The sequence below is a fragment of the Pan paniscus genome, chromosome 1 (assembly GCF_029289425.2).
Source record: "Pan paniscus chromosome 1, NHGRI_mPanPan1-v2.0_pri, whole genome shotgun sequence".
Classification (NCBI taxonomy): Eukaryota; Metazoa; Chordata; class Mammalia; order Primates; family Hominidae; genus Pan; species Pan paniscus.
This window is the reverse complement of record NC_073249.2, coordinates 225248570-225262590: the sequence shown is the minus strand read 5'-3', so window position 1 is coordinate 225262590 and position 14021 is coordinate 225248570. Positions and strand designations below refer to the sequence as shown.

The window sequence follows — 14021 nt, the reverse complement described above, 5'->3', positions numbered from 1 at the left end:
AGAAGACTGGCAGCGAGACCCCTCCCTTGCTCCCTGGGTAACTTCTCTGGGAATCAGGTCAGTTCCTAAAGATACTGACATCCAAGGATCAAGGATCACTCCCATTCATGGGTCTCAAGGGCAATGAACCCCTCCTCTCTTACTGTCAGAACTTCCAGTCAGCTCCTCATCATGGGCAGAAAGCCAAGAATCAGCAGATGCCTCAGGAAAGACAGATTGAAACAAACAGAGCAAAGCCATTTGGAGGACACACAGATTATATGTGCAGAAGAAAGCTCATATAAATATCAAGTTTCAAAAATGAAGAAGAAACAAAACAGAGAGTAGAAATCACTAACAAAGTATTTCAAGAAAATTTCCCAGAGCTAATGGACACAAGTTTTCAGTTTGAAAGAACTCACAGTGGATAAAAACAGACACATTCTAGGGCACATCATTGTGGAATATGGGACCACTTGGGACAAAGAAGATTCTATAAAATTCCAAAAAGGAAAAATCACACTGCACACAAAGTCCGAGGAAACAGAATCTTCCTAGACTTCTCAATAGCTGCCTGGTAGCAAGAAGACAATGGGGCAATACTCTCTAAAATTCTGAACAAAAAACTCATCTCCAATCTAGAATTCCATACCCAGCTCATCCATCATTCTGGTACTGTGGAAGTCCTAAAATAGTTATCTCCTATGCATCTTTTATCAGAAGTTACTAGAAGATATGCTTCATGAAAATGAGAAAGTAATCCAACAAAATATGTAGTCTGTAAAGGTAGCAGGAGATGCAAGGGAATTTCCCTACAGAATGGCCATGGACAAGACGTAGAAGGCAGTCAGTCCATATTGGCATGGGTGGCTAAGGAGCCAGATGTGAGGATGGCCATCACCACTATTCTGTGGTCATTACTCTGTCGTTCTCATCTAGGTGAGATGGGCTCAGATTCTTATCACCCCCGGCATGTCTTTACTATGGACAGATGAAATCCCTATTTCCTCCCCATATTAATTTCTGGTGGCTGCTGTAACAAATTACTACAAACTTAGCAGCTTCAAATAGCACACACTTACTAGATTTTGGTTTTGTGGGTCAGAAGTCCGAAATGGATCTCAGTGTCCTAAAGTCAAGGCATGCATAGGGCTGCCTTCCTTGGGGAGGCTCTAGAATCCATTTCCTTGCCTTTTTTAGCTTCTAGAGTCTGTCCGTATTCACGTAACTTGGTTCGTGGGCCCTTCCTCTGTCTTCAGAGCCAGCACAGCCAGGGGAATCTTCCTCATATTCTCACATATCTCCAGTTCATCCTAATCCTGACTCTCCTGCCTCCCTCTTCCACTTTTAAGGATCCTCATGATGACATTAAGGCCACCCAGATAATCCGGAATCGTCTCCCTACTTTAAAATCAGCTGAAAGAGCAACTTTAATTCCACCTGCAGCCTTAATTTGTCCTCCCACTGCCACTCTACACGGTTTTCCCCTCCTCCCCTCCCCGTCCTTCTGCAGCAGCCACACTGGTCACTGGAGCCTCAGGGCCTTTGCACTGGCTGTTCCATCTGCCCCAGTGCTGTTCTCCCAGACACTTGGGTGGCTCCCTCATCCCTCCCTCACGTCTCTGCCCAAATGTCACCACTTCAGTGAGGCCTTTCTTGAACAACCAATTGAAGACTGTGCCTTCACCTCTCTCCTCTTTCATGTCCATTGTACTAGAATCGTCTAGCCTGGCACCCCAGACCCATATGTATTTGGCTTATTGCTGCTTTCCCCATCAAAACATGACCTTGATGGGAGCAGCGTCTGTCTCCATCACTGCTGTAGTCTCAGGGCCTATGGCTGTCCCTGGCACACGGTAAGAGTGCAGTGAATGTGTGTTGCTTGAACAAATGAAAGCCTCACACTGCAGCCTCCTGGACACCTGCCCCTATTAGTCAGCCCGACTTCCCACTGGCTTCCAGCTAATGGTCTCCTTTCAATGCCTGGAGGGCTGAAGCTGGACTCTGGTGTGGCCCATCTGTTCCCAGTGCCTTCATTGGCCCAGAGTACTACTGCCTCTACTTCTACAGCCAGGCAACCACTAATATGTCTTCAGTCTCTATGGATTGGCCCATCCTGGACATCTCGTATAAATGGAATCACACAAAGTGTGACCTTTTATGACTGACTTCTTTCATGGAGCATCATGTTTTCCAGGTTCATTCATGTTGTAGCAAGTGTCAGCTCTTCATTCCTTTTCATGGCGACATAGTATTCCATTGCGTGGGTATGCCACATCTTATTTATCCACGTGTGCTGATTTTAATGCTCCTCACTCATTTCAATTTGGTGAAGCTTCTGCAGATGCGTTACTCTGCAGCGAGATTCATTCTAGGCTCTGGGAGACCTGGGAGGACCATAAACTTCTGCTGAGGCCTGCACACATTCTTAGGGAAGGTTTAACAGTCTTTTAATCTCAGACTTAATGGTTCCAAAGCAAAGGCTTTAAAAGCAGTCTGTGGAGTTAAAACCATTTTCACCATTTGGCTCTGTGGACTGGCCCAGGGAGAAACCTTTCTGATGTTCTGGGCCAAACCGAGAAAAGACAGCAGCAAGGATGACCGAACGGGTTTTTCCTATTTAGCAAAAAGCACACCCACTAAAGAAAAATCACTAAACACGGCTTTGATTGGGAAGGCAGCCTTCAATGAATGACATCATTCCAAGAACATAAATCTTAGTTTGTATGATTTATTTATGTTAAAAAATCCACATATGATGCTGGGGTTTCAATGGCTTTGTTTAAGTGATAGTTTTTCCTTTTTAGTGAAAGTTGGAGCGATGATAAACAGCTCCAGCTGTAAAAATGAAAGGCGGAGGTGAAGCTGAGGTGATTATTACAGAAAAATGCTGAGTGGGGAGGGGTATTTGGCCCTTCCATCCTCTAAAATGAAAATTACCCTCCGCCACAATGTGCCATGAACAATTACCTGCTGTTTATTAATTAACCTCTTTTAAAAGCACCGCATTTCTGCAAGAAACTGGTATTTCTCTAATGTGAAAACTGGCTTATTCGTGTTTATTGGAACCACTATGTCCCATGTGGTCCAGGCTTAGTGCACACTTAACTGACATGCATTTTTTTTTAATGGCACATTTGATGATTGGAAATACCTTCCTAGAAGAAGCCCAGACACTCAGCATGACTTGCTTGGCGTATTAGTTCTAAACTGAGCCCCCAAAGACCCTGGCTGGAGCATGCGACCTCTCCCTGACCGCAGCAGCCACAGCACAGCCCTGGATAGCTGCTCCAAGAGTGGGTGCTGGGAAGGAATGGGGCTCAGGACTTACCAGTGAGAGGTGGACTCAGGAAATACAGACTCCAGTGGCTGAGTCTTTCTGGACCCTGGCAAAAAAGTGTGTTGGTCATTGTCAGAAGGACACGGGTGACCAAGAGGCCAGAGCGCCCTCTGGGTGGCATGACTGTAGTGGGGCTTTCGTGGTGCTCACACTCCCAGCACCAGAAGAGCCCCAGGAAAGGGTCCCAGGCAGGGATCTCTCTGCAGAGGCACCTCTGCCACCCTGCACACCCCGGAGAGTGCCATCCCTGCAGTGTAAGTCACCTGGGGCTTTGTGGTCAGGGTGCTCTTCCTCTGAGTCCTGCTTCTGCCTCTAAGGACAGGTCCTGGCCTAGGTTGCTCAAGCCTCTGAGCATCAGTTTTCCCATCTGTAAGGTGGGCACAATCACAGCACCCACAACAGGACTGGGAAGGCCACACAGCCCCCAGGTGCAACCGAGGGGTGGGAAGTGAGCAGCACAACGCCCAGCACCCTGCCTGGTACAGCACCCAGGCCAGGGAGCCTGTGGGTGGACCAGCTTCTCTCCTAGAACTCTCGCTCTGCCATGGTCCCTGCCCCCGCCCCCCATCCTGCTGGGGACCCCTGAACAAGCCAGCTTCCTTTTCTAAACACAGTGCAAGGGGCCTGGGCAGCTGCTCACTGCTGTGTCCTCGTCACATGGTGCTAGCATTGGCTTACTGAACATAGGACGGCCCTCTGAGACCTGATGGATTATGGAGGTTACAGAGGGGTGGCTCGGCCTCAGGCACTCAGCACAGTCCCTGCCCCAGGCTGCTGCCTCCACACCACAGCGTCCTGCAAGGTGACCCTCATCACCCTGGGTCTTCCCCTGGGCTGAAACTGCCTGTGGAAACCCCAGGGAAACCTACTGGTTCAGCTCTTCAGTCATTCAGTTGTGACTCATCCATTCTTTCACTGAGGACACAGCACAGCCCAGCCTTGGGCCAGGTGCTGGAGCTTCGGGTAAAATGCCTTGGAAGCTCCAGGTCTGATGGAGGAGACACCCTCCTGTAGATCTGATGGAGGAGATACCCTTCTGTTTAACTCATACCATAGACTCGAAGCTCCAGGAGCACGGAGCCTTGCAGCGCCTCCTGCGTGAGGAAAGGAAGGAATGAGTGAATGGAAGGGAAGCGCGGACTTCAGTTGCCAGGAGACCAGCTGGCCCCGAGACACCTCCACCCGACTGGCAGCACCAGGGTAGGACAAGGTCAGAAGGGCAGGGCTTGACTGGGAGCTCGAGGCCCCTGAGCCAGTTAAGGCCTTTGTGGATGAGTGGAGCAGGTGGCTCCTGGGGCACCTGTCCTCACGCCTGGCCCCAACTTGCCCTGTGTCCAGCCAGGAGGTGGTTACCTTCTAGGGCTCCAGCTCAGAGCCTCTGGGAGTAGCGCTGGGTTCTGGGAGAGGAAGTGCAAGAGGGCAGGCGGGAGAGAGAATGGCTCCCTGCCTCTCCAACAACCTGCAGGGCTCCAGGAACTGCAAGCCACTCATCGGGGTGCAGCTGCCCCACCACAGGGCCAGGCTCGGCCGCCACCGTTCTACGTTGGGAAATTGGACTCCCAGGAAGCTGGAGGAGCTGCCCGAGGGTCCCAGAAGACAGGAGGCAGAAGCTGAGCTTGAGTTCCTCCTGTCTCCCCACTCCCCCAGCTGTCTATGGGCCCTGGGGTCCCAGCACTGAAGGGTGGAGAGGGGAGGGAGGCTGACGGTGTGGGAGGGGTGGGTCACTGTTTCACCTCAGTAGAAGCCCTCCCCTCTTCCCTTGTGCAGCCTATGGGAGCTGCCCTGGGTGTTCCCCTTGTAATTCCACTGAAGTCATGGGGGAGGGGCTGCTGAAGGCTGGACCTGCCCTCTTCACCCCAGTCCCCAGGGCAGGCCCCACCTAGGTCCTCAAAGAGGTGACCTGTGGGGGCTGCAGGGGGCACTATTCTGCACACAGGGGTGTTCCTGCCACTCAGGGCCCCTGCTTTGATGAGGAGGCCCAGGGACCCAAAGTGTGGGGGTGAGGGCGCCCCACAGCACGGCACCCGTGAGGGGACTGGAGTTCTTGAGTTACCTGTGCCTGGCTGCTCTCTCCAGCCCCCGGGGCATGGGCGCCGGTGTACTGGCGGCGGCGGGGGAGCAGGCAGCTCTTTCCCAGGAGGACGCCCGAGTGATTCCATCACCTTCGGGTCACTCTACAGAACTGGTCATTTTTTCCCTGCCTGGGGCGATCCTGGTCTCTGCTCTATTCTTGCCGGCTCTTTGAGCCGTGTCTCGACTGCCACCACCACTGCGATTATTGGTTTAGTAGAAAGCAAAGCTCGCAGGCATAGACCCTTGGGTGTCCCTCTGGACACCCCACTCCCCTCGGGTCCTTCCCCGTAAGTCCTGCCCCAGGAGGTGGGAGGCCCAGAGGTGAGAAGGTCTGCTCAGACCATGGCCCCCTGCTTCCCACACCCCACCTCCTCCGTCTACACCCAGAGGAGTAGTTTGTGCCGGATCCCGAGGCCTCAGCTCCCCAGGCCATGCTGCGGGGCCCCGCCCAGATGTGTGGGAACGCGGCTGCCGCCGGTGCCAAAAGACCTACGTCCTCGGAAGTGGGTAAGGGGATGGCGTATTCCCTCCCGCGAGGTTCGTTGTACCTAGGGGAGCCTGGGTCTCCAGTCCTCCCCCGACCCGCTTCCCCGGCAGGCCCTGTCCCCCACCCCCAGCAGCCAGAGCGCCCGGGCAGCCCCTGCCTTCTCCCCAAATCCCCTCCACACTCTGCAGGATTTGGGGTGCTGGGTGGTGTCATCTCAGGTTCGAGTCTGCGCGAAACCTCCGGGCTTCTGGAGACCCAAAGGGACCTGAGAGGAAAGCCCAGGGCGGGCCAGACTCTGCGGTGGGGGTGGGAGGAGGGAGACCCCAGGGGCGGCGGAGTCGGCCCTCGCCCCTCCTCCACCCAGCGGGCGAGGAGAGTTCCGGGAAGGCCGGGGGAGGGGGAGCGAGGGGAGGAGACAGGGACGGGCCGGGCCGCCTCCAGAGCCGCCGTGGGGCGCGCCCTGTCCCGCACGCCTTTGACCCCCGCTCAGCAAACGAGGCCCACGGGGTGGGCGGCCTTGGGCCTCCGCCTGGCAGCTTCCACCCAGCCATTCTCTCCAGCCAGCCCTGCAATAAACTCCCGGAGAAGCACAGGCGCGCCTGGCCCCATTTCACAGACGGGGAAACTGAGGCGTGGAAAAGAAACCCACCGCAGCTCCGTCTCCAAGGTTTCACCTGCGGGGTATTAATCTCTCAGGATGAAAGGCAAAATTTGGTTTTGAAGCTAAGAGGGCCGGCAGTGTGGGGCAGGGCGCGCTGCGGAGAGACGGCAGGAGCGGGCTTTGCAAGCCGAATATGGATTCCGGCGCGAGCCGATTCCGGGAACTGGCTTGGTGACCCGGCCGCCGGCCCGTGTCCCGGGCTCTGGGCGTTTGGGGACACGGAAGGCGGGACCCACCTGGCGACTCCCGGAATGCGGCCGCCGGGCCCGGAAGGCTACGAGGCTGGCCATTTTCGTTGCTGCCAGGGCCCGCCCGCGCGCGGCCGAATTGGGATCTGAAGGCAGCGGCAGCGTCTACGCAAGCAGCGTTCTGGAGCGTCGCTCTGCCACCTTCCCGCGCGCAGTTCCGCGCGAGCCGCAGGACGCGGGCGCTGTGGGTAACGAAGTTGCTCCCGGTGTGCGCAGACCGGAGGCCCCGGGGTTGCGGGCGGCAGGAGGGACCGCCACTCCACGGCTGCGGGCGCGCGTGAACACACGGCTGAAGGTCATACGCAGCGCATCCAGGCAACAGCATTCGTTGGCGGATTTTTAAAGGTTCTTAGATCAAGAGGGAAAGCGTGTGAAACCGATTCCGTTTATTGCCCCCAGCGGCGGGGGCGCTCCCCGTTGCAGACACCCAGCGGCTCGGCCACTGCAGCGTCCTGGCCCAGTATGGGCCGCACAGGAGTAGGAGTCGTTGGGGGCTTCCTGCAGCTTCTCAGTGAGCCCGGTTGGGCCTGGATTCGGCTCCCTCCTGGGCCCAACGGGAGGAGATCAAGGGAGTTCAGGTTCACAGTCTCAATCTCTTAAAACAAAACAAAACAAAAAACTCCGGATTGGGCCCTCGAAGTGCCCATGGGGCATTCAGATACTCCCGACATCTGCGCAGGAGAGCTGGGCACCCTGGTGGAGACGCCAGGACACAAAGCCGGGCAGAGGGTCTCCACTGGGGTGGCCACGGCATCGTGCAAGCCGGTCCCCGGAAGCTGCCCATCTGCAAGGGACAAGGACCCTCTTGCAATCAAAATAAGTCAGTTTCCAGACATCTGGGGTTTGTTCGAAATCAGCGACATGGCTCACATTCCTAGGAAGTCCACTCCTCCCAGCTACCCACTCTGGGACCAGGAATCGGGTATCGGCTTTGGGAGGCCCCCACCTTTGAGCAGTGCAGGGAACGGAACCTTGCCGCCACTGGGCCACAACTGGGACCTGTGTCCTGTCCTCTCCAAGTATTCTGGGGCACAGGAAGGTTTCCCAGGCCTCGGGTGAGAAGAAGGTTCAAAGGGGCCCCGAAATATTGACCCCAGGGTCTGGGGGGATTCCTGTAGCCCCAGTGTGCGGCTGAGGCATGATGCTGGAGGAAGCACCCACTTCGGGTCATTTCAGAGGTCTCAATAGGGAAGAAATGGCCTTTTCCATGACTTGTGTCTCCCACCCACCCCCACCATTCTAGACCAAACGCAGGCTCCTTCCAGCATTCAGCCCCCATCGAGTCCCCTTCGAGGTATAGGGTCCAAGCAGCCCGCCTCCATGTTCCCCTCTGTCTAGTGGGAGCCAAGTCAGCCATCCCCAAGGGCCCCTGTGGTCTCCTGGCTCCTGCTGCTCAAGTCTGGGAGACATTCTCACCAAGTGTGGGGCAGGAGAACATGCCCAGGGAGCAAGAGCCTCATCCTGGCCTGACTCAGTGGCCCACGTATTGGGGGTGGGGTGAGCGCTGGCGGTCTGGATCCCACCTGGGGCATTTCCAATCTCCCAGGAAAGCCTGTTGGTAAACCAGAAGCTGTGTGCTTCTTTGCTACCCGGAGGAACAAGGTGGGGGTGTGGAGTCAGTAAAACCTTGACCTGGAATTCAATAAAGCCTAAGGCCAAGTATCTGAAAACCCATGGCTAAGTTCAAAAAGCACAGAGGAGTGGGAGAGAAAGGGGTGAGGTGAAGGGAGAGAAAGTGGGAGAGAAAGAACCTGGTGAGGTGAGTCCATCTTGCCAGGTGCCATGCCTACCTCCTGTCCTGCACACACGGCCCAAAGCAGGGCTCCCTGGGGCCTGAGGGGCTGGGGGTAGGGGCAGCTGGGGCTGCTCTGACCCTGCCAGTTGGCATGGGGCACAAGGCCTGGCCAAGCGAAGGGGCCCTCTAGCCCTTGAATGCATTTGTAGGTTCCGGGAGTGGAGGGCAGGCCGGCATGGTAGTTCTGCTACTCAATGGGCTTCTGGGGAACCCCTGGGGCTTGGGGGCTTCCTACTCGCTAATAAGATGCTTCCTCCAGCACTGCAGGACCAGCATTTCTGGCTCTCAAACCCGGCCTTTTCCCTAAGGAATTAACCTGGTCATGGGTCTCCAGCCGTTAGAAACACTGGGAGTCTGCAGGGCTCATGGAGAAATCGAGTTTCCATGGACTCCCTCTCTGCCCAGACCCCAGCAGAAGTTGGTGGTTAAAGCCCCTCTCTAGCCTCCAAGACCCCAGCTATGAAATTGGTTTTGGAACTCGACAGCAGCGTGCAGTTGTCCAGTGTAGGAGCCTCTATGTGGCCAACCCACACTCACTGTCCTTGGACGACCCAAGGAGGTCAGTAGGAATGAGCTCACAGCACTTACGATCCCAGCGCAGGGGCCCCAGGGCCTGGCATCAGCCCCAAGGCTCTGCAGAGCTAGACTTGGTTTGAAAATTGCCCTTAGACCTTTTAGTATCAACCTTTTCCCCACTGGGCCTACATTTGCCCTACCTGTTCTCCAAGCCCCCCAAAGCCCTTGCCAGGCAGGGACACAGAACTGGGCACCAGGGAGGACTTGCATCTGATCTTCCCTGCTTCACCCTTTTTCCCCACGGGACTCCTCAATGCCTGACCTGCTCTCCGCTTCTAAGTCTGGCCACGCGGGGGCAGGGCCTGGCCAGGCCAGGATGCAACCTCGGCCAGGGCCATGGCCTTGGGGACAGCCTGCCTGGGCTCCTCGAGCAGGCTGGGGAGACACTGCCCCACTGGAGCCAGGGCTGCATCAGTGCCTTGCAGGTAGGCAGCCCGGCTGTCTCCCTGGCGAGGCTTGACCAGCAGCTACCCCTTCCCAGGCAGATCCATGACCCCATCCCTACCCAACAGCCTGGTGGAGGGCAAGGACCAGATGGCACAGACCAGCTTGCTCCCATACCTCCTGCCCTTCTTCCCTAGGGGCTGGCAACAGGCGAGGGATGGCTGTCCTGTCCTAGCCTGACCAGGGTTCTGAGAACCACCTCCTGAGCTGGAGGAGGAGGCAGGGAGAGGGCCTGAGAGAGTTGGGGCACCCGTAGAAGAAGGCCAGGACTGCACAACCTTGGCATCTGTTGGCTACCTCCAGGCCAGGGGCAAAGGAGGTCTTTGCTGGGCTGCAGGGTGAGGGTGGGGAAGGGACCCTCTCTGCAGGTGGGAGTGGTTCGCAGGCACCATAGTAACTTCCCCAGGCCTCCTCCCAAACCTGCGGAGGCTTCAGGCAGGAGCAAGGGGGACCTGGGTGCAGAGATATGGGAGTGACCTTGAGTCCTTTCTAGCCAGCAGCTCCAGCCAGGTTGGGCCCACCGTTGGGAACCTGCCCTTGGCGGGGTTTAGGCAAGACAGCGCCCGTGTTCCTGGGCTTCAGCACCTCCCACCCACTGGGGTGAGCAGGTTCAGAACTGGCCTTGGCCGTGCAAAGCTGCAGCGGTGCCCTAGTTGGCTAGGCAGATCAAGACCTCCAGAGCCGGGCCTGTAAACTGAGCTGTTCTCTGCCCCAACCCCTGTAGAAAGATGGTCAGGGTGTGGGGAGGGTGGGTAAAGGGGTCGATAGACCCTCGAAAGGACGGCAGGGAATGGGGCTGTGCCATTGCTCATGGCCCTTCTCTAGGCGACACTCACCTGGTGCCAGAAACAGCAGAGGTAGCGGCCAGTGAGCGCTTCCTCCATCCGGGGCTCGGGCGGCGAGCTGGCTGCAAGACTGGGCACCCTGGAGCCGTGGGAGCCTTGGGAGCCGAATCTGGGTTCGAATCTGAGCAGGGAAGCGGTGCCGACCGCGGAGGATCCAAGGCAGAAGGCCCAGCGCACCGCCGCCGCCAGCTCCTGCCCAACCCGGCTCCGCTGGGCTTTTCCTCTGGGGTGGCGCCGGCCCCGCGCCCCTCCCCATCCGGGGCGCCTCTGCGAGGACACCGGGGTCTCGGGGTTTCTCAGGGCTGCTGCGTTTCACCTCCTTTAACGCGGAGGCGCGGAGTTGCACGTGTGGGTCTCAGTGGAGCCGCCACAGGTCTCATTACACAACAAAGGGCAGGGAGGGCACGGCCAGGAGCCTCGCGGGGCGGCGCAGAGACCCCGCATCGCGGGCGCGACCCCTGCCTCGGGCTCAGGCTGACTCTGCGGCAGCTCCAAGTCCCGTTGCCGGGCAGGACTTCGGTGCTCCGGAAGGGTGCGGGGCAGCAACCTGGCCAGGGCAGCGCCTCGGTTTTCTTCCAATTCATTCTCGATTCCCAGATACTCAGATGAGAAATCCGCACTCAGGCCGTCAGGCTCCTGGGCCCGGGCCACCCTGCCTGCGCTCAGCCCGGCCCCTCCACCGCAGCGCCTTGGAGTTTGGGGGCTACAGGGGAAGAGGAAGCGTCTGGTCGGCTCCCGTCCGAGCTGCTCCACCTGCGCCGCCGGCCTTTCCGCCCGCTACGCACCTGGGCCCCGAGAGGCCAGAGGGGAGTGTCCCCAGAGGCCCGGGTCCCCGAAGGTGGCCCAGCTCGGGCGCTCGCGCAGCCGGGTACTCACCTTGGGGGCGCGGCGGCAGGAGAGCGCGGGCGGAGAGGTGCGGGCGCCCTGGGACGACCAGCCGAGGACGCCTGGTGTTTGGACGGCTGCCCCCGCGCTGTCCCCCCGTGCGAGGCGTGTTGGCCTCCGTGGCCTCGCGAGGGACCGAGGGCGGCGGGTCCGAGTGCCGCCCGCCGGCCTGGGCAGTGGCGGAGCGCGGAGCTGGCGGCGCCTCCGCTGTTGTTTTTGAGCCGCGAAGCCCGAAGCAGCAGCCGTTGGGTGGGGGCGAAGGGGAGGAGGCGGGGGCCGGGAGGCCCGAGGGGGGCGGTGGGGCCCGGAGGGGGCTTCGGAGGAGCCGGGTTCTGGCGCGCGAGCCCCGACGCCCCCTCCAGCGATCGCAGGGCGGGGACGGGGGCCGAGGGGAGAATGCAGGAGAAAAGCGGGCCGGGGCGACGGGGAACGCAAAGCTTTTAAATTAGTAATCAAACGCAGTAAAACGGAGCAAAACCAGCCCGGACTCGCGTCCGAACTATCGGCGCGTGTGCCCCGAGATCCAAGGAAGTCGTGTGGAAAACCGCAGCCGCCGCCCCATCTTCGGCCCCGGCTGGGGCGGGAGCAGCAGCGCGACGCGCCGCGACGCAGGGGCAGGGTGGGGGGATAGTCACCTCGCCTCCGGGGCCACCTGGGTCCTTTTAAAGTGTCCGGGGTGCGGGCCCCGGGCGGGAGCGCCGAACACGGAATGTTTTCTTAAAGGGCCAGTTCCGAGCTGCGCTGAAAAGGGGGGGGGAGAGGGGGGAGAGATAAGTGAGACGAAGACCGAGAAGGCCGAGGAGAGCCCCCCAATCCCGCGCCGAGGCGGCGGCGGCGGCGGCGGCGGCGCGACGATGAGGATGATGAATACATTGCAAAGTTTTTTTGGCCCCGGCGAGGGGTGTCAGATTGAGTGCTCTGTGCGCATGTGCGAAGGTGTCCAAACTGACAATGCTGGGGAGATGAAGATAGTGTGTGGCTGCTTCTGGACTCAAGGAGGAGGAGAGAGATTCCGCGAGCCGACACCATGCGATCCAAGGCGAGGGCGAGGAAGCTAGCCAAAAGTAAGTCTCCCGCGCTCGGCCGCGCCGCGCCGCCGGGGCCGGGGCCGCCGGGCCGGGGCGCCCGGGCCAGGGGTGCGCGTCGGGGCGCGGCCGGCGCGCCTGCGGCTCCGGGCCCCCGGCTCGGCCGCGCGGCCCGGGGGGCTGCTCCGCCTCCCGCGCTCCGGGGCGACCGGGCTCGGCGCGGAGGCTCGGGGCGCCCGGGCCGCGCGCTCCCCGAAGGCGCCGGCCCCCTCCCCGCGGAACCCCCTCCCCCCCCACCAGTGTCAGGCGCTCGGGCCCGGGAACCCGAGGCGCGCGGTGGGGGCCGGGGAGGGGGGCGGAGGGGGAGGGCCGGGGGTGGAGGGGAGCGAAAAGTGAAAGTTAGCGAAAAGTTGACGAAAGGGGAGAGCAACTTTTTCCTCCCCGCTCGCTCTCTCCCTCTCTCTCTCCGAGTGGCTCTCAGTCCTGGTCAAATCATATTCCGGGCTTTTGAAATAGTGGGCGCTAGAGCACCGCCTTTGGCGTCCGCCAGCCGGGCGCAGAGGAGGGAGACCCCGAGCCGGGGAGGGGCGGAGGAGGGGGCGCGGGCCGGCGCCCACCCGGCTCCGCGGGCGCAGGGGCAGGGGTGGCGACGGCGGGACAGCCGCAGCCACTTGGGGAGCAAAATGGAGACTTTTGCCCGGGCTGGGAACTGTGGTCGTGAAGTTTATCCCCGGCTGTGCCCCGCGTGGTGGAGGGCGCTCCTCTGGGACACCGGCAGCCTGCGCGGGCCGCCGGGGCGACCGTGCCTCCGACAGGAGGGACCCACCCGGCCACCTCCCGACCCGCCGCTGCCGCCCTCGGGCCCGCGTGGACCCCTCTGTACCCGCTTGCCTGGCACAGCCGGGCCCGGCGGGGACAGAGCTGCCCCGGCCAGACTGCCCGGTCCTCGGTCTTACTTTCTCTTTCGCTCCGTCTCGGCCGAGCCCCGGGCTCCGCGCGCCCCGCCTGCCGCCAGCCGGTCCTTGCCGCGGGCCGGGTGCTCCAGCCACCCGCGCCCTCGCCCGCCACAGCGCCTCCGAGCAGCCCGCGCGCACCCCGCAGCCCCTGTCGCCGGCGCCATCCGCGGTGAGGCGGGCGGGCAGGTGAGGACAGGCGGCGCCGCGGCCCGGCCAGCGCGGCTCCCGCAGCCCCGCCGAAGCCCCGGGTGCAGCGAAGCGGCCAGCGCCGCGCGGAGCGGAATCGGCGCCGCCTGCTCCCGCCGCCCCCTCCTCTGCAGGCCGCCCGCCCGCCCACCCGCAGAAGAGGCGCCCGGGCCGCTCCCCTCGAGGTCCCCGCCCGACCCACGCCGTTCCGTCCGCGCCTCCGGGGCCGGGTCCCTCCAGTCCGGCCTCGCAGCTCCCGGGGCCGAGCCCCCAAACGTGAGCCGGGTGCGCGCGGGACTCGCGGCGGTTTTCCGAAGCTCCGCTCCCTCGGCTCGGGGCCCGCCCGGCTCGTCCCAACAGCTGCCCCGCGGCCGTAGGCCCCGCGCTCTGTGCACCAGGGAAAAGCAGCTCCCGAGTTTGTGCCGGACGCTCCTGCGCCCCGCCATCGGCCGTTCCCGGCCCCTGGGTGAGGCGCCCCCTTCCCGCCGCGCTCCGCTGCTGGGTGCCCTCGGCCTCGGCCT

The 14021-nt window shown here is 60.6% G+C and overlaps 1 protein-coding gene and 1 long non-coding RNA gene across 7 annotated transcripts in view; one reads left to right on the top strand and one right to left on the bottom strand.

Moving 5' to 3' along the window:
• Window positions 1–239: 239 nt before the first annotated feature.
• LOC100995663 (uncharacterized) lies at window positions 240–13508 on the bottom strand. 6 transcript variants are annotated; one of them, XR_008954870.2, is made up of 5 exons: window positions 11325–11934; window positions 10440–11151; window positions 6777–7383; window positions 3311–4413; window positions 240–2366 (listed from the first exon to the last, which is right to left on the bottom strand). It is a non-coding gene; the product is annotated as an uncharacterized LOC100995663 (long non-coding RNA). The 6 variants fall into 6 exon arrangements; XR_008954865.2 differs by lacking the exon at window positions 240–2366 and adding an exon at window positions 13315–13508 and having other exon boundaries at window positions 2691–4413; window positions 11325–12074; XR_008954863.2 differs by lacking the exon at window positions 240–2366 and adding an exon at window positions 4673–4895 and having other exon boundaries at window positions 2691–4413; window positions 11325–12061.
• PRDM16 (PR/SET domain 16) overlaps window positions 12256–14021 on the top strand; it is a 372677-nt gene continuing 370911 nt past the window's right edge. The window contains exon 1 of the mRNA XM_063602269.1: window positions 12256–12397. Within this exon, the coding sequence (XP_063458339.1) occupies window positions 12361–12397 (37 nt within the window). The 5' untranslated portion in view covers window positions 12256–12360. The remainder of the gene's footprint in view (window positions 12398–14021) is intronic.